Source organism: Capra hircus, chromosome 13 (genome assembly GCF_001704415.2).
Source record: "Capra hircus breed San Clemente chromosome 13, ASM170441v1, whole genome shotgun sequence".
Taxonomy (NCBI): domain Eukaryota; kingdom Metazoa; phylum Chordata; class Mammalia; order Artiodactyla; family Bovidae; genus Capra; species Capra hircus.
The window spans coordinates 50,860,734-50,880,062 of NC_030820.1; the positions used below are offsets into that span (position 1 = coordinate 50,860,734).

Genomic DNA, 19,329 nt, shown 5'->3' on the forward strand with positions numbered 1-19,329 from the left:
CGGGACGGGGAGAGAGCAAACCAAATGCACCCGATTATCCCCTGGTGGCTCAGGTAAAGAATCTATGTGCAATGCAGGAGACTTGGGTTTGATCCCTGGGTTGGGAGGATTCCCTGGAGACGGCAATGGCAACCCACTCCAGTATTCTTGCCTGGAGAATTCCTTGGACAGAGGAGCCTGTCGTGCTACAGTCCATGGGGTCGCAAAGAGTGTGACACAACTGAGCATGCACGCACCTAGCAAGGAAGAGAGGGCAAGGGGAGGACCACGAGTAGACCCAGAAAGGATGGCTACTGGGGGATTTGGGAACATTTGACCTGGAGTCTTCATCTGCTTCTGTGCACCTCCAAGCGGGTGTAGGTCCACCAGGGATTGGAAGGTTCTCAGAGAGGTTAGTTGTGTCCATCCCCAGTGGTCTGAGCCTCCTCAAGACTGTTGAAATAACATTTATTTCAAGCGTAGCACACATAGAAAAGTGCACACATTTTAAGTGTACAGCTCAATGACTTTTCACAAAGTGAATATACCCATGCAACCAGCCCCCAGAGTCTCCTTTGTGTCCCTCGCCCAGTCACAAGCCCCCAAAGCTATCTAGAAAAAGACATCCCTCTTTTCTCCCCTTCAGGGAGGATTTGGGGAAGAGGTTTCGCAAGAGAATGTGGCTCCTGAGAGAGGGCAAATCAGGAAGCTACAAGTCCTTATCCACAGGAGGAGGGGTTGATGCCTCTCTAGCCTGTTTATACTGGAGCACCCAGGATAACCAAAGTGATCTATGTCTGTACTAGGTCTGGTTCCCCAAGACAAGGATTCATGTGCAAGTGACCTATTAAGGATATGTTCCCAGGGGAGACCAGCAAAGGGGTGGAGGAAGCAGGACAGGCAAAGGGAGGAAGTTAAGGACACACACAGCAATTTTTAATAACGTCTCAAAACTAAGAACCACCCAAAGGTCCAGCAACAGTAGTGTCAATGAAAAAAACACATGGTTATAGTCCACAATTGAATGCTACTTAGCAGTGAGTATAATTGAGCTGAAGTCATACGCCCCAGGCTGGATACATCTCACAAACTGGGAAAAATGTTTTCAACTCATACTCCAGACAAAGGGTTCATCTTCCTTATATAGAGAGTTCCTTCAAGTTGTTAAGAGAAAGACCTCAATAGAAAAATGAGCTGGAGATATGAATAGGCAATTCAGGGAAAAAGACAGACAAACTGTTCTTAAATGTGTGAATAAATATTCAACCTGACTCATAAGACAAAATGGAAATGAAGACTCCATTTTCACTTGCAGACTAGCAAATATCATATCAATAAAGTCTCGATAACTGTTTTGGGAAGGCTGGAGGAAAATGAGCACCCCAGATGCAATTGTAAACTGGTACAAATCGGAGGGCAGCTTAACTCTATCTGCCCAAATAACAAGAGCACATATCTTTTGACCCAGAAGTCCTGCTTGTAGGAAATCATCTCACAAATGAATTTGTGTATGAAACTGTCCACTACAGCATTGTTTGTAAGAGCAAAGGGATTGGAAACCATTTCTATGCCCAAGAGGAGACTATGAATAAATGACATCATTTAACTATTAAAACTGATGTAGATTTTAGCTATTAGAATGGCTAAAATTTTAAAGGTTGGCCAACACTAAAATGTTGGTGAGGATATAAAAAACTCTGACACATTGCTGGTGGGACTGTAAAATGGTACAGGTACTTTGGAAAATAGCTTCTTTAAAAAATTAAACATGCCTTTTACTGTATGACCTTTCAATTGTACTTCTAGGTATTTACAGGTGAGAAATGAAAACATGTTCATAAAAAGATTTACACAGTAATTTGTGGCAGCTGTATTTAGAAGAATCGAAACTGGAAAAGAACCCAAATGCCTAGCTGGAGAATAAAGAAACTGCGCTTCCCTCATACCACCGACCATGCTCAGTACTACAAAAGAGCAAATTACTGCTACATGAAACATCATAAATGAATCTCAAATGCAGAGATGGGAGGAAACCAGACACAAAAGAGTACATGCTTTGTGATTCTACTTGTTTGAGGTTCTAGAATAAGCAAATCTATAGATAGAAAATTTATCAGTGGTTGCTTGGGGTTAGGAGTGGGGGAGAGACTGCAGTCAGTTCAGTCACTCAGTCGTGACTCTGTGACCCCATAGACTGCAGCACACCAGGCCTCCTTGTCCATCACCAACTCCCAGAGTTTACCCAAACTCAGGTCCATTGAGTCAGTGATACCATCCAACCATCTCATCCTCTGACGTCCCCTTCTCCCACCTTCAATCTTTCTCAGCATCAGGGTCTTTTCAAATGAGTCAGTTCTTTGCATCAGGTGAACAAAGTATTGGAATTTCAGCTTCAGCATCAGTCCTTCCAATGGATATTCAGGACTGATTTTCTTCAGAATGGACTGGTTAGATCTCCTTGCTGTCCAAGGGACTCTCAAGAGTCTTCTCCAACACTATAGTTGAAGAGCATCAATTTTTCGGCGCTCAGCTTTCTTTATAGTCCAGCTCTCACATCCATATATGACTACTGGAAAAACCACAGCCTTCACTCGATGGACCTCTGTTGGCAACGTAATGTCTCTGCTTTTCAATATGCTATCTAGGTTGGTTACCCACTCCAGTGTTCTTGCCTGGAGAATCCCAGGGATGGCGGAGCCTGGTGAGCTGCCGTCTATGGGGTCGCACAGAGTCAGACACAACTGAAGCGACTTAGCAGTAGTAGCAGCAGCAGGTTGGTCATAACTTTTCTTCCAAGGAGTAAACATCTTTTAATTTCATGGTTACAGTCACCATCTGCAGTGATTTTGGAGCCCCTCCAAAATAAAGTCTGTCCCTGTTTCCCTTGTTTTCCTATCTATTTGCCATGAAGTGATGGGACTGGATGCCATGATCTTCGTTTTCTGAATGTTGAGCTTTAAGCCAACTTTTTCACTCCCCTCTTTCACTTTCATCAAGAGGCTCTTTAGTTCTTCGCTTTCTGCCATAAGTGTGGTGTCATCTGCATATCTGAGGTTATTGACTGGGAAGAGGCACAGGGAAATTATTTGGGGGTGATGGAAATATTCTATCTAGACTGTGGAAGTGATGACACAGGTGTATAAAGTTATCAAAACTCATCTAACTGTACACTTAAAATAAGTGCATTTTTATTGTGTGTAATAATGTTAATTTTAACATCCAAAGTAATAATAATAGAATAGTAGTAATAATCATAAGAATAGTGTTGATGTGGACTTCCCCAGTGATCCAGTTCCTAAGGCTCCCCACTTCCACTGCAGGGGCAGGGGGGTTCCATCCCCTGTCAGGAACTAAGATCCCACCTGCTGCCGCAGTATAGCCTCTCCCCCCTCCCCCTGCAAAAAAAAAAAAAAAGAAATAATGTTAATGAGATCTCCGATAAGAAGGATCTTCAAGGCATATTAACTGGGGGGAAAAAGGTGCAAAAAATGTTTAAAAAGAGGGGGAAAATGTTTGTATTGTCTTGGACACACAATAAAATAATCAAAAAACCTATACAAGAAGGTAATAATAGCTTTCTGTTGGAGGGATGTGGTCTGAGAGGATGCGCTGTTCCCTGTACTTGCCACCATACTTCCTGATGTTTGAATCAGGTCAGCATAGGTTACCCACCCCACTGCAACTCTTACTAACTGAATTTTGAATACTCAAAAACAATACATTTGCTTAGAATTAACATTCCTCGCTGTCAGAACACATGCTACTCCCTATCCAAATTTATTACTCAGTAAACAAACTTGGGCTTCCCTGGTGGCTCAGAGGTTAAAGTGCTTGCCTACAATGCAGGAGACCTGGATCAAACCCTGGGTCAGGAAGAACCCCTGGAGAAGGAAATGGCAACCCACTCCAGTATTCTTGCCTGGAGAATCCCATGGATGGAGGAGCCTGGTGGGCTACAGTCCACGACTGAGTGACTTAACTAACTTTAACTAAACAAACTTTTTTAAACAAGAAACAAATGTCAGCGAGGCCCAAAGGATCCCCCACGTGTGGGGGTCTATGGCTGTGCGCCATTCTTCGCGCCCTGCCCACCTCCCCACCCCCATCTGCCGCCACCAGGGCCACAGGGCGGCCCCACTTTCCGCCCGCCCGCCCTGCTGCCTTGCCTGTGCGGCCAGGGAACCCCAGGCCCGGGGCCTCCACGAGTCCAGCCTCCCCCCGCGCGCCTCGGCCGGCAGGGGCTGGGGGCCCTGTGGCACAGAGGTTAGCTTGGGGCCATGGCCGCACCTGGCCGTCGCGGCTACCCCGGCCTCCCTTCTCTTAGGGGCCGCCAGTCTCTCACCTGGGCAACTCTGGGCAGGACTGGTGGCAAGGTGAGGACTAAGGTCCGCCCCGAGAGACTGCGGAGGAGGGCGCTTCTCGAGCAGACACGAGCAGCCACAGGTGGCCCCTAGCACTGTCCCTACTTCCCTGCTCGGGTCCCCAGAACCCCTTCTTGGGGGCCCCTGCCCCATCTCACTTCCCATCCCCATGAGCAGGGGCCCCTCTGAAACTTAAGCTGCGGGTCGGCTCGGGAGGGTCTCCCAAGGCGGGGGGCCTGCACAGATTCCCGCCCCCGCCCCTCCAAGCTCTAGGAAGATGGATCCGGCTCCCCGAGGGCACACGCCGCCGGCCTGGGGTCAGGACGGATGGGCGGCGATGGTGGCAGGGGCAGGCGGGGCTCCGCGCAGGGTCCCGCGAGGAGGGGGTGCGAGCCAGAGGGCCGGCTGTATAGGGCGTGGGTCGGCGGCGATCCAGCGGGGGTGGAGCCGGGAGCCGGGAGCCGCGAGCCGCAGCGACGACGCTGGGCGCTCAGAGCTATGCGTCCGGGGTCTCGGAGAGCTCGAGGGTCGCCCACGTGGGGGCTGCTGCTGCTATTGGGACTACGGTGGCCCGTGTGGGGGACGAAGGAGTTTCAAGGTGAGTGGGAGCTCCCCAACAGGGTCAGGCGAGGCACTGTTGGGATGGAGATTCAGAAATCCCCGGGAATCCCGCGGGCCAGGAGGACAGGCCCTGGGGAGGGTTTGGGAAAGTCTCCGCAGGAATTGCCCAGGGACTTTCACCTGCAGTTGGGCAGACCTCTCGCCCAATCTTCCACACTCTTCCCAGATGCCCTGTGCCAATAGTTAGGCAGAGTGGCAGGGCCCTTTCTCCTCTGAGTAGCCGCTCAGCACCCCCAAGCCCCTCTGGATTCTCTGCTCTTGCCCATCTGCCAGTGTGAAGGTCCCTGGACCTCCATTTCCTAGGGTTCAGCGGGCCTTGGTCCTCCAGGAAGCCCCAGACCACTGGTGCCCTGGAGTCCCTGCTGCGGCCTCACGCTAAGGGACGAGCTGTGGCCTCCACCCTCCTGCATCATCCCATGTTCGCTGCTTCATCCCTGGGCTCTGGGGCAGTGTGTATGTTTATACTGTTGCCTTGTTTGGTTAGACAGCAACTGCTTCAGACAGAAGGTGCCTGATAGCAGGGCCCTGAGGGAAGTCTCTAGCTCTGTCTCTTCTCAGAATGGCCCCTCCAAACTCTGTGCGAGATGGGGTTTACAAAAATCTCTCCTGTGCATCAGGTGCCTGACCAGGGGGGCAGGAAGGGCAGGGCAGCCTGGTGGCAGTGGGTTCCAGAGCACTGTGCAGGGTGTCACAGTGAGAGGCACAGTGCTAGGATCCTGCTGTGTTCTGGCATGTGTGTGGGGAGGGACAACAGCCCTCAGGCCTTCAGGAATGGTCCACAGGCATTCCAGCGCTCCTTCTTCAGCCTGAGGTCTGGGGATGATGAAGGAACCCCTGGGAGGAATGAAGAGGGGCTCTGTGCTCCCCAACACCACACTGACTCCTCCGTTTCCACTCCCATCTACCTAGTCACCACAGTTCCATCTCTGCCTCCTTGCCCCCATCAAGGTACCAATGGCCAGTGTGTGTGCGCAGGGCCAGGAGAGAACCCCCAACCCACACTCACACGTGCACAGCTTTCCCTCTCCACCTTGGGAAGCCCAGGGCCAGTTGGATCTAGTTAAATCCTCTCTGGCCTGAGACCCCCACCATGGCTCCCATACATGCACTCAGACCCCTCCCTGCACCAGCCCTTCAGCCTCCATTCCAAGGCCCTGAACCTCCCAACCCAGACCCCCATCTCCTTAATGGCAACTGCTGATCCTCTCAAGGAGGACCTGGCAGAAGGAGAATTCCTGGAGCTGCTGCTATCCCAGGTCTTTGATGATGGGGTCTAGAGGAGGAGATGGAGAAGGAGAAAGGAGTTGAGGTGGCCTGGCAGGAGCTGAGCCACTTCCACAGGCAGCCATCTCAGCCTGGTCAGCACTGGGGGCAGGGCTCGGGGGTGGGGGGTGGGGAGTGGTCAGTTCTGGGAGCTAGGCTTCCCCAGGGACTGAGTGCCAGAGAGGCGGGAAGGTTGCCTGCAAGTTCTGGGCAGCCTAAGGTCTAATTCCTTCAGGGCGGGTGTGGGTGTGGTGAGAGTTTCTGGGGCCCACTAGGGGGGACTGGGAGCATTCCAGGGGAGCATTCCAGGCGCCCTCTGAGTAATGCTTGGCTCCTGGAGCCCCTTTAAGCATTCCCAGCCTGGGAGCACTCAGGCTCTGACTCCAAAACAACCCCCATCCCACCCCCCCCCGCCTCCACAAAGGGGGGCTTCTGGGCCAGGGTCCCTGGAAGCCCTGCCCCTAGCACAAAACCCCAGGGGAAGCTCTGGGCAACATCTGGTTGTTGTTTTTCTCAGATGGTGCCAGAGGAACAGGCGTCCTTTTTCACAGATCTCTCACCCTAAAAGCATTTGCTGCCCCATCTAAAAATACCCAAAGCTGCCTCCCATTTCCTTTACCCTCTGTTTTGGGGGCCTTGGTCTCTTCCTGGTGATCTCTGATCCCCGTTTTCCCCTCCCAAGGTCATTAGAGCTCCCGAGTACCCAGCTGAGTTGTTCTTCTCAGACTCCTCTCTCTTCTGCCTCCCTGGCAGCTCCTGGGTTCCAAGGATGCCCCAAGGGTAGTCCCCCTTCTCCAGGCTAAACCTTTGAGTATTGAAGATGAAGTGTCCTATTCCTGCCTGCTGACATCCTCTGACTCTACCCCTGTGTTGTCTCCAACTTCCCTCTCTCCCTCTTACTCTGTGCTCTGTCCTCACCCCAGGAAACACCCTTGGAAAGCCAGTCGTTCTGCATTGGAGCCTAGATGGACGACCCCAGCGCATGGTCACCCTGGAGGAGCCGGTCAGTGCCAGACCATCCCTTTCCATGTAGAGGCCCAGAGTCTCTCGGCCCCTTTGCTCCTCCCCAGATTTCAGCATGGCAGTTTTGCTAGGGTCCCTAGATTCCCCAGTCCTTTAGGCCCCTCCCCAAAGGTTTGGCAGGTGGGGGTGGGAGACATCTAGATGGAGAGAGGTTTCACACATGGAAGTCATTTTCCCGTTTCCTCTCCCCCACCTCCTCCCTAACCCTTTCTTTCCAGTATTATTCAGGCCACCTCCACCCCATCAGGCAGAGGTGGAGCCAGAGTTTGTGGGGCCTAAAGTTTTTCAGGGACATTTTTAAGAAAACAACAAAATATCTTCCTTTTGCAAAGTGACACTGGATGCATTGCTGTCCTCACCAAGACCCTGTCGTTTAGGGACCTGCAACTTCAACCTCACTGACTCATGCAAGATCTACTTCTGCCCTTAGATGCAAATCCACCCTGTTTTGTTTCTTGTGGATGCTCTACCTCAGTCTCCCAACAGTCATCCATCACACACTTCCAGAATAACCTTGTCCCCATCTGTATGTGTCGCACAGCTGTGCTGCACAGAGCCCAACATCCTTTGTATGCCCATTTCACAGAGGGGCAGACTGAAGCCCAGAAAACTTGGAGAAACTGCTCAAGGTCACGCAGGTCTTTAATCCATAAGCCTGAGACCTGCTAAGGTCTGAAAAACTTCAAACCATTGGCCAATGTCTCCCACGCCTTGAAAGGCCTATTCATCCTGAATTATCAGGAAAGAGAGGACAACCCACTGTCCAAACCTGCAAGGAAGAAGGCAGAAGAGCGCTGCCGTGAAGGCCAGGGTGCCCCCAGGCCCAGCACCTCTCAATCTAGGGCCCTCCCTGGGTCCCCCAGACCCCCAGAGCCTCAATTCAAGTGGTCAGTATGGTGCTGGCCTGAGATTTGAGACTGTTCCTCACATGCTGGGGCCAGCCTGACTGTAGACCTCCTTCTGGGCCTGGCCTGGGTTGTGACCGAACAGGAGGAGAATGCCAGAAGGGCTTTGCTTTCCCCACTGTCTCTGTCCCTGGGAAGCCAGCCAAGATGAGGACAGCAGACAGCGTGGCAGGGAGTTGTGTCCTTGAGGCAGGGAACACCTACATTTCAGGTTGGAGATGGAGTACGTGGTGAGGGGTAGGGCCACTGGAGGGGGAGAAATGAGGAGAACAGAAAGAGGGATGGGAGTGGGGCAAGGGGACGCTTTCCAGCTGGACTGCCTCCTTTCTCCAATACAAGAAGTGGCATTCCGGCCACATGAGCTCATGCTGGGGGCACAGGGGTGGGGGTGGGGGGCTTTAGGCTGGGGGAAGGGACTATCTGCTCCCCACCTGCAGAGGAAGAGCCCTCCCAACAAGACTCTGAGCCTCTTGGCCTGAGGCCCAGGACAGTGCATTGTGGGATAAAAGGGAAGGGCCAGCATTTCAAAGACATAGCCTCTCTTCAGGAGGCTCCCAGCTTGCTCCAACTCTGGGCCCCCAGCCAGGCTGAGTGGACAAAGTGGGGCAGATGGAGTACTCCTGCAGGGTGGAAGCAGCAAAGAAGGTAGGGGGAAGGAGAGGTGGGCAGGCTGGCCCCAGGCTCACACTCCTGACATCTAGCCGAGAAGAAATCCAGTGTTTTTCTCTTGGCCTGGGTTGTGGGTCAGGGTTTATGTTCCAGGCTCAAGGATGCAGGTGTGAGGTGAGCCTGCTAGGGGCGTAGGAAAATTTGGTGGCAGGGGGAGGAGTTTGTCAGCTTTGGAGGCAGAGGTGCTAAGTCTGAATCCTACAGGGAGTGAAAGGGGAGGTTGTGAGGAGGCCCAGGCCGTGGCTACCCCACTCTCCAGCATCAACGTCTTCAGGACCGCACTGTACTCTCTGTGTAGAGGGAGCCTTCTGGGCATGAAAAAGGAAGGCAGGCCAGAAGAGCCCAGGGCCCTCAGGCAAGGAATGGCATCTTTCCAAGACCCTTCATCTCTCCAGGGAGGATGCGGAGTGAACCTAGAAGGCTCTGTCAAATGGCTGCTGTTAGAACAGACATTCTGAGTTTGAGGACATCTTTGCATGTTCGCAGCCCATACCCATCCGCACCCACCATGGCAAGTGGAGGTCTTCTGCCCTGTGCCTCGGTGCTCTCCCCGTGAACTCCCTTGTCAGCTACCTCTATATTCCTCCTGCTCCCTGGCAGGCAGAGGGCCTGGATGCCCACCCTCTCAGCCCTATACTCCTTCTTGCCCAGGTCCCAAAGCTAGAAGTGAGGCTGGTGGCCTTGGAGGCTGAAGGTCAGGAGCTCCTGCTAGAGCTGGAGAAGAATCAGTGAGTATCAGGCTGGGGAAAGAGCTGGGAGCCAAGAACAGCCCCTTTCTCTGGGGAAGGATCACTGCTGGGGGCAGGGATGGATGGGAACCCCAGAGGGAGGCTGGATGGGGTGACAGCCCCAGAGGAGGAGGTGCAGGTTACAGGGAGAGTCAATGTTAGTCTCGACTGGCTCCCTCGAGACTGAAATGGGTTATTGAGGCTGGATTCACTGTAGGGCATATCTCTCATCCCAGCCCCAGGCACATCTTGTCAACTTCCTGCCACAAATGAGTGAGCATCACCTTCTGGGTGCTCTCAGGGTGTGGTGAGTCAAAAGAGAATCCAAGATGGACTCCAAGAATGGGCAGGTGGTCCAGAAAGCGGGAATGCCAGGCACAAAAGTACAGTGACTACAAAGGTCAAGGCACATTCAGGGGGTAGCAGTTTGTCTGGCTTGCCTGGGGAGTCTCCTTCTATAGAGAAGGGAGCAAAGAGAAACAAATTTGGGGAGTCCTAGTAGGGCCAGATTACAGAAGGCCATTTTGGTGCTGAGTGTCCAGGATAGTGCAAAGCCAAAGATTTTGAGCTGTGAATGAACAAGCAGAGCTGGGCTGGGTGAGGTGAGTGTCTAGGATGGAGAGTGGGTCCTTGAAACCATCTAGATTGTATTACCGACGTCTCTCATTTTCAATTGCTTGTTTCATCACAGGCACTGTTCTGAGCATCCTACATACACATTTTTTTATTCTCCCCCATGCACTGAGAACAAACTTAGGTTCCACCATGCCTAACTACAGTTTCTCTGCGGTTCAATATCCCCATGTGTTAAAAGAGGTGATCACATCACCTCCTCCCTAGGTTTGAGTGTGTGGGTGGAGTGGGGGAGCAAAGCTGGAGGAGGGGGAAGGACTGGAGAGTGGAGACGCAGGTATCACAAGTTTTTGGGGGCAGTTTTGGGGTAAAGAGGTCAAGGTGGAGAGGGATGAAGGATTTTCTTCAAAGAGAAATTGACTGAATGTTGATCTATCTTGGTGGGAAGGATGCTGGTGAGGTGAAGCCTGAAGATGAAATCATTACTTGAGTGGGGTCTGGAGAAGGAGAGGAGGAGGATCCCTGCTCACATGGGCGGGATCTGCAGGTGTGATTTCTGTATCCTCTGGAAGTAGGGGGTGAGCCTCAGTGAAAGACAGCTGGGGAGATATGTAGCATCTGGGGGCCTGAGGAGATTTGAAGGAACTTTGAGTGGGAGGAGGTGCCCCAGAGCAAGGGTCTCCAACCTCTAGGATCTAATGCCTGATGATCTGAGGTGGCGCTGATGTAATAATAGAAATAAAGTGCATCATAAATATAATGTGCTTGAATCATCCCTACCCCATCCCACCCCTACCAACCCCACCTCACCCCGGTCCATGGAAGAATTGTCCTCCATGAAACTGGTCCCTGGTGCCCAAAATGGTGGGAACTTCTGGGCTAAAGGTTTGTCCAGATATCCAACAAGGGGAGGCAGCAGCCAGGGCCAAGGAGTTCACACTTCCTTGTCTCCAAGGTCCGCCTTCTCGGCAGGGTTTCCTGACTCCTCTCCTCCTGCCCAGTCTAATACCCCTGACCTGTGGATCCAGCTGCCTGCCACAGGTCCCACGAAAACCACAAACTTTCCCCTGTTCCTGCTCCTTCCTGGTGCTCCCCACACTCCCATTTCCACATCTAAGCCCTTACCAAGACTCCTTCCTGACCTTCACCTTGCTCCCTCTTGCCCAAGATTCTTCAGAGCTAAGCAATGCACAATCACTCCTGTCCTTTCTTTAAGAGACACCTTGAAAGGGAAAGTTGCTCAGCCATGTCTGACTCTTCGGGACCTCATGGCCTATACAGTCCATGGAATTCTTGAGGCCAGAATACTGGAGTGGGTAGCCTTTCCCTTCTCCAGGAGATTTCCCCAACCCAGGGATCAAACCCAGGTCTCCCGAATGATGGGCAGATTCTTTACCAACTGAGCTATGAGGGAAGCCCATATAAGACACACCTTGGCTGCTTCTTAAGTGCTAGCCCTGTGCCTCACTCATCAGTTCAGTTCAGTTCAGTTGCTCAATTGTGTCTGACTCTTTGCAACCCCATGGACTGCAGCACGTCAGGCCTCCCTGTCCATCACCAACTCCCGGAGTTCACTCAAACTCATGTCCATTGGAGTCAGTGATGCCATCCAACCATCTCATCCTCTTCTCCCGCCTTCAATCTTTCCCAGCATCAGGGGCTTTTCAAATGAGTCAGTTCTTCACATTAGGTGGCCAAAGTATTGGCGTTTCAACTTCAGCATCAGTCCTTCCAATGAATATTCAGGACTGATTTCCTTTAGGATGGACTGGTTGGATCCCCTTGGGACTCTCAAGAGTCTTTTCCAACACCACAGTTCAAAAGCATCAAAAGACATTACATTACTTTGCCTCACTCAAAGAGCTACTCAATTAGCATTTAGAGAGGAAGACCAGAGGGTGAGGCAGGGCTGGATTAGGTAATTTCTGCAACACCCCCTCCCAGCAGGCTGCTGGCCCCAGGATACACAGAAACCCACTACAGCCCAGATGGGCAGCCGGTAGTGCTGTTCCCCAACCACAAGGTGAGATGCTTCCAAGGGCCCTGAGGACAGGGTGAGGAGTGCTGGGGAACACACCCCTGAGGGCCTCTCCACCATTCCCCCCTTCTCCTGTTCTAAGAAGCTGGAGCTAGTCCCCCACCATGCTTTCTTTCTTGCCCCTCCACTTCCGCCCTGGCTGAGATTTGGGGCTGGGTCTTTTGCTCTCCAGGATCACTGCCACTACCATGGGCATGTGAGGGGCTTCCCGGACTCCTGGGTGGTCCTCAGCATCTGCTCTGGGATGAGGTGAGGAGTTCTGGGGGAGGAGGCTGGACCTGGGGCTAGGGAAAGATGTCCCCTGACTGCCCTCCCCTGCACCCCTTTGCACCCTAGGGGCCTGATCACACTCAGCAGCAATGCCAGCTATTATGTGCATCCCTGGCCAGCTGGGGACTCCAAGGACTTCTTGACCCATAGGATCTTCAGGGTGGAGCAGCTGTTCAGCGGGAAAGGAACCTGTGGCCACAGGGACCCAGGGGACAAAAGGGACATGACCAGCCTTTCGTGTGCCACCCAGATCAGGGTCAGGGGCATGGGCAGGGGTGGGAATGCAGTATCCAAAGCCCTTTAAAATCAGAAGAGACAGGAACAGTGCAGCCCCAATTTAGGGCCTCCTGTCCTGATACTTTTATTTGCAAGCTGAAGGAACAAATTCTAGCAAAATATTTTAGAGTTAATTTTGTGCTCTCTGAGGTCTGGGGTTGGTGGTCAGGGTTCAAGCCCAGCAGCCTGCCACTAAGGATCACCATTGCCACCCCTACCCAGGAGAGGCGGGAGTCCCTCCGAAGCCCAAGGTACCTGGAGCTGTACATAGTGGGGGACCACACCCTGGTGAGAGGAGCCCCAGGGGGGTTGGAGAGCCTGGTTGGGGTCAGTTCAGCCTGTCGTCACTCCGCCGCCGTATCTCTCCCACTCTAGTTTTTGACTCAGCACCGGAACTTGAACCACGCCAAACAGCGTCTTCTGGAGGTCGCCAATTATGTGGATCAGGTTGGGTCGGCAGGGAGAGAGCCCTTCTGGGGGTGACTGCGAGGGGGCAGACTTGGAGATAGGGAGAGGGAACGGAGGGGAGAAAAGAGAGGTGCTCCCGTGGAGAAGCCCAGGCACCAAGGGGGTCCTCCGCTTCAGTCTGCTCCCCTGCGTCCGCAGATTCTCAGGACTTTGGACATTAAGGTGGTGCTGACCGGCCTGGAAGTGTGGACCGAGCAGGACCAGAGCCACGTCACGCCAGACGCGAACGCCACGCTGTGGGCCTTCCTGCAGTGGCGCCGGGGGCTGTGGGCGCGGCAGCCACACGACTCTGCTCAGCTGCTCACGTGGGTGCCACCTACCTCCACGCGGTCCCCGCTTGGCGGCTCGGACTCCCGGCCCGCCTGGTCATGCCGCCCTCCGTTCTCAGGGGCCAAGCTTTCCGGGGCGCCACAGTGGGCCTGGCACCCGTCGCGGGCATGTGCCTCGCGGAGAGCTCTGGAGGCGTGACGACAGTGAGCACCACGTGGTACTGAAGCGGGAGGAGAGGTGCTGGGGAGTGGTCCTCGCAGCCCGCAGTGACCGTAGCCATGCCCTCCCAGGACCACTCGGAGTTCTCCATTGGTGCTGCAGCCACCATGGCCCACGAGATAGGCCACAGCCTGGGCCTCAGCCACGACCCCCACGGCTGCTGCGTGGAGGCGGCGGTGGAGCAGGGCGGCTGCGTGATGGCGGCGGCTACCGGGTATCCTCGCCAGGCCGCGGTGCGGGGGGGCGGGGGCGGGGCTGCCGGGCGGGACCTGGGCCTTCCTCTGCTGCCTTTCTGTGGGAGAAATGGTTATCCTTGTTTCTTCCGTGAAATCGGGAGGATGGTAACAGTTCCCGCCCTAAAGCAGGCAAAGTGGATTCCCATGATGTGATAAATTATTTTCGGAACAACCTTTCGAGGTGACTCCAACTCCGGGAAGAGTGGCGTTGGGTCGGGATTTGACCTTGGGTCCTGGGCCGCTCGCTCTTGGCGTCACACCCTCCTGCCTCGCGCTCGCTGTGTGACTTTGCGGTAGTTACTTACCCTTTCTGGGTTCTGCCTCTAGAGAGCTGTCCGTCGCGCAAGCGGTGTCTGCGCATCCACCGGCTGCGTAGCCAAGCGCCACTGTGCTGGGGGGGAGGGACTGCAGACACGCAGGGGTTGGCGGGGGTGGTCTCCGCACGCCCGACGCCCTCCCCCGTCCGTAGGCACCCGTTCCCTCGCGTGTTTAGCGCCTGCAGCCGCCGCCAGCTGCGCGCCTTCTTCCGAAAGGGAGGGGGCGCTTGTCTCTCCAACGCGCCGGACTCCGGGCTCCTGGTGCCGCAGGCGCGCTGCGGAAACGGCTTTGTAGAAAAGGGCGAGGAGTGCGATTGCGGCGCGGGCCAGGTGGGGTCCGCAAGACCAGCCCCGGGGGACCAAACTGGTTCCCGCTCGCCCCCTCCCCGGAGGTTTGAGCGCTGCACCCTCACCTGGTCCCTCCTCGCCTTCCCGGCTCCAGGAGTGCCCCGACTCCTGCTGCCTTGGCCACAACTGCTCGCTGCGTGCGGGAGCCCAGTGCACCCACGGGGACTGCTGCGCACACTGCCTGGTGAGAGTATGGGAGGCTGCGGGGTGAGGGTTGGGGGCACTTGGGAGCCGGCCTGTTGGTCTTGGCTAATTGGCGCCCTTGGGTTCCCTTGTGGGTGCTGGCTCTGCTCTGTGCATGGGTTCTCCTGAACTTCCCCACCGGGCTCTCCCGTATCTCTGTTCTTTGTCTCTCTATGCCTCGCCACCTTCCCTTCACCCGGGTCACCTACGTAGCTGAAGCCGGCGGGCACGCCATGCCGCCCGGCTGCGGGCGACTGTGACCTCCCCGAATTCTGCACCGGAGCCTCCCCTTATTGCCCGCCGGACATTTACCTACTGGACGGCTCGCCCTGCGCCAGAGGCCGCGGCTACTGTCGGGACGGCGCGTGTCCCACGCTGGAGCAGCAGTGCCAGCAGCTCTGGGGGCCTGGTGAGACCGGGAGTGCGCGCTCCGCCCCCATCCGCAGTTCTGCGCTGCTTGGTGCTCTAGGGGAGGTGGGCGGGGGGTGGGGTGGGGTGGAAACTGAGGCAGAAGGGGCGTGGCTCCAGTCTGGGCTGTCCCCAGTCCCGCCCCTGCTTCCTCAGGCTCGCGCCCAGCCCCGGAGGCTTGCTTCCAGGTCGTGAACTCGGCGGGAGACGCCCAGGGGAACTGCGGCCAGCAGGGGGACGGCAACTTCGTGCCCTGTGCGCAGAGGTGGGGAGCGGAGGGAAGGGAAGCTGGGGAAGAGGGTGTGGAGAAACACTACGCGGTTTGCCTACCTCCGCTTCTCCCTAGGGATGCGCGGTGTGGGAAACTGCAGTGCCAGGGCGGGGAACAGAGCGCACTGGTGCCGCACGCGGTTCCGGTGGACTCCACTGTACACCTGGGCAGCCGCGAGGTGACTTGCAGGGGAGCTTCCGTGCTGCCCGGTGCCCAGCTGGACCTGCCTGACTTGGGCCTGGTAGAGGCAGGCACCCAGTGTGGACCTAGAATGGTGAGCCCTGCCCACCCAACCCCTCGCTGCCACTTGACTCCCATGGGTCAGAGCCTCACTCCCCCTCACTGCCCAGTGCCCACACTGCCCATAGGTGTGCCAGGAAAGGCGCTGCCAGAACACTACTTTCCGAGAGCTGGAGCTCTGCCTGATGGCCTGCCATGGCCACGGGGTGAGTGGCCTGAAAGGTGTGTGGGGGTTGACCCTGGGAGTCCCCAGTCTCATGGGACCCTCTTTTTCTCTTTTCCAATTCAGGTTTGCAATAGCAACCATAACTGCCATTGTGCTCCAGGCTGGGCTCCGCCTTCCTGTGACAAGCCAGGGTTGGGTGGCAGTGTGGACAGCGGTCCTGTGCAGCCTCAAAGTGTGCCCACGGCGGGGTGAGGGGGGTAGAGGGCAGGCAGGGAGGAGCCATGTGGTGCACTCAGGACTCAGACGTAGCCTGTCCTCCGCAGACCGGGATGCCTTCACACTGGCGGTGATCCTTAGCTCTGTGATGCCTCTGCTCCCTGGGGCTGGCCTGGCCTGGTGCTGCTGCCGGCGTCCGGGACTCTGTCTCCAGCGATGCTTCTGGGGCTCCAGGAGGGACCTCATGTGCAGTGGGTAGGCACTGAAGTCTAAGGTTCTGCTCCTCAGAGCTCTGCTGGACCTGGCATAGCTGGGGTGGGGTCTGTTCTCCTCAGGTGCAGAGAGGCAGGCAGAAGCAATGGAAAGAAGCCTTGAGCAGAAGGCCCCAGTGGTCTTCCAGTGAAGCCAGAGGTGTAGGTCCATGCAGGGCCCCCACAGCCCCCATTACTGTGGTTCAGTACCCCTTTTCCACGTCTCCTGTTTCTCCCATCAAGAGACTGCTTTATCCTTGGCTTTACCCTGTTTTTCACCAGCTTATGGTGCAACTCTTGTTCTACTGTGCTCTTCAAGGCCCCTCCAGTTTCTCTCTCATGAACTTTCAGCCCTCTGACATTTCCTCTGCCAAAATCTCTGCTGTTACCCCCTTCAAGTTCCCAAATGCTGGGGCCAACACACCTTTCCTTTCCTTGTCACTGGGCAGCTGTGGTGCTGGCTGCCTTGTGCCAAGGGCCTGCCCCTAACCAGAGCTCCATGACCTGGGATGAGGGCCACGTGATACCAAGTATTGTCAGTCTAGGGCGGCCTCCTCACTGGGTGCTGGGCAAGGCAGGCCCCCTTTGACCACCTCTGACACGGTCTGGCCTTGGGGACATTCTGCGCAAAATGAGGGAGAAGGCATGGTTTGGACTGGAGATGGGAATACAGGGCATCCCAAATAGGAGCAGGGCACAACTGAAAGGGCCTTGACACAATGAGAGTTGATTGTGGGTCTGCGAGCAGAGGATCAAGGTGGTCAGAGCTTGGTGTGTCGTCACTGGGAGCTTACAGGAGGCAGCGACTACATGTCATCACCTGGTAAAGTATTGAGATTGTTGTTTCAAAGAGATATCAAAGGAAGTGGTAAGGCCCTGGAAGATGAGGTGTGAGCAGCTGAGCATAACTCAGAGTCATCAAAGGCAGCAGGGTTACCCGATAGCAAGGAGCACAGACATGGGTACCACTGGGAGAGGAAGTCCCATCCCTCTTTGGGACCCGTGTGACATCAACATCTGGAAGATGTTCGGGTGTGCCAGAGTTTGGGGAAAATGTCAGGGTTGGAGAGAGAAAGTGTCTAAGGCCCCGGGAAGCATAAGTCTCTAGGGTTCCCCTCAGAAGGGAGTAGGAAGCGAACTGGGGAGAGTGATCTGGGTACAAGCCTCTACCACAGGGAAGCAGCCCCAGGGTGCCATGCTAACGGTCGCTGTCTCAGTCTCCTGGTCTCTTACCCACTGCCCAGATCCAAAGATGGGCCATGCAGAGGCCACCCTCTGGGCAGCATTCACCCAATGGAGTTGCGCCTGACAGCCCCTCAGGAGCCCCAGCCCTTGGGTGAGTGAGGCACAGTAGGAGATGGGGAGGGAAGGGAAGGGATGGGCTCTTGTCTTCTCTTTCCAGCCGGGCCCCTCCTCTCCACCTAGCACCCAGTCACCTTGAGCCCTGTGCCCCACCCTGCACCAGGGACTCTTGCCACCTTTGTTCACAGCACTGTTCCCCCACCTGTTGCTTCCCAGACCTTGAGAACTCTGCTAGAACCCAACAGCCACCTTGAGAAGCCTGTTCCTCATAGTCCTGCTTGTACCCCTAAGGTAGGTGGGGCCCTCCCCCTCCCATAGTTCATTTATCCTCCTCTAGCCCCTTATCTCACAGTCCCTGACTCTGTTTTGAACTTGTACATTATGGAAATGAGACAGACCTTGTGGAGAAGCTGTTGTCTGAGGCAGGTTGCGGGAGGGGAGGAAGAAGTTCTATGGTTTTCCCTGAGGGAAGAGAGAGGGTCCCAGCCCTTCCCGGGAACCTCCACCTCATTCTCAGCAGGTAGAGTCCAAAAGCCAAGATCCTGTCTCTGGTGAAGTGACTCCTGACATGAGAAGACTTAAGGACAAGTGGCTACTAACTGCCACTCCAAGGAACTCAGACCCCCAGGGGGAAGAGCCAGCAACTCAGCTGACTTTTTGCACCTTCAGGCAGCTTTGAAATTTCTTCCCTGAGTTGCTGACATACGACCTACTCCAAGACCCTGGAACCTCATCAGAATTTACACGATGCTGTCCCCAGTCCTCAGGGCTGTGGGATCCTCTTAAGAGTACACCTTCTAGCGTAAGCAAGAATCCATCCGACCCAGGAGTGAAGGCCATGTAGTCACTGACCTCCTGTCACTAGGGAGTGCTGGGTCAGGCTGGGCACCCAGAGAGGCCTCTCTGTCCCAGGAGTCTGCTGTTGTTGCTCAGTCCCCTAGTCGCCTCTGACTCTTTGTGACTCCATGGACTGCAGCACCCCTGGCCTCCCTGTCCCTCACCACCTCCTGGAGTTTCCCCAAGTTCATGTCCATTGCATTGGTGATGCCGTCCAGTCATCTTATCCTCTGATGCCCTCTTCTCCTGCCCTTGATCTTTCCTAGCATCAGGGACTTTTCCAGTGAGTCATCTGATGATCAAATGATGTTCACATCAGATGATCAAAATACTGGAGCTTCAGCTTCAGCATCAGTCCTTTCAGTGAATATTCAGGATTGATCTCCCTTAAGATTGACTGGTTTGATCTCTTTGCAGTCCAAGGGTCTCTCAGGAGTCTTCTCCAACACCACAGTTCAAAGGCATCAATTCTTTGGCATTCTAGCTTCTTTATGGTCCAGCTCTCACAACCATATGTGACCATTGGGAAGATCATAGCACTGACTATACAGACCTTTGTCAGCAGAGTAATGTCTCTGCTTTTCAACACACCGTCTAGGTTTGTCATAGCTTTCCTGCCAAGAAGCAATCATCTTTCTGATTGCATGGTTGCAGTCACCGTCCAGTTAAGTACAATGCAGTCACCTGAACAGAACTGTATAAAAGGAGTCTGTTACTCATACTTTATTCAGACCTAGCTCTTAGGAGGCCAGCAACTGCTAGACCAGAACCCTGGACTCCAGGGGCCCTATATTTCAGACTGAAGCCACTTCCCTGGAATCTTACCCCTGCAAAACAAACAAAATCCTTGGGACGTCCTTTTCTGTGTCCTATTCTCTCTTATCCCTCATA

At 54.7% G+C, this 19,329-nt stretch overlaps 1 protein-coding gene across 9 annotated transcripts; it reads left to right on the forward strand.

Moving 5' to 3' along the window:
- On the forward strand, nucleotides 4,772-18,613 carry ADAM33 (ADAM metallopeptidase domain 33). 9 transcript variants are annotated; one of them, XM_018057408.1, is made up of 22 exons: nucleotides 4,772-4,938; nucleotides 7,148-7,227; nucleotides 9,473-9,549; nucleotides 12,067-12,145; nucleotides 12,333-12,409; nucleotides 12,497-12,686; nucleotides 12,929-12,994; nucleotides 13,082-13,153; nucleotides 13,313-13,479; nucleotides 13,563-13,647; nucleotides 13,735-13,877; nucleotides 14,369-14,546; nucleotides 14,659-14,748; nucleotides 14,961-15,156; nucleotides 15,312-15,420; nucleotides 15,502-15,700; nucleotides 15,795-15,872; nucleotides 15,956-16,064; nucleotides 16,156-16,303; nucleotides 17,544-17,635; nucleotides 17,818-17,892; nucleotides 18,119-18,613. In XM_018057408.1, exons 1-21 carry the CDS (start codon nucleotides 4,839-4,841, stop codon nucleotides 17,853-17,855), a joined length of 2,373 nt encoding a protein of 790 aa, XP_017912897.1. In that variant the 5' UTR covers nucleotides 4,772-4,838; the 3' UTR covers nucleotides 17,856-17,892; nucleotides 18,119-18,613. The 9 variants fall into 9 exon arrangements, with proteins under 9 accessions (XP_017912897.1, XP_017912896.1, XP_017912894.1 ...); XM_018057407.1 differs by having other exon boundaries at nucleotides 15,312-15,700; XM_018057405.1 differs by having other exon boundaries at nucleotides 15,312-15,700; nucleotides 15,795-16,080.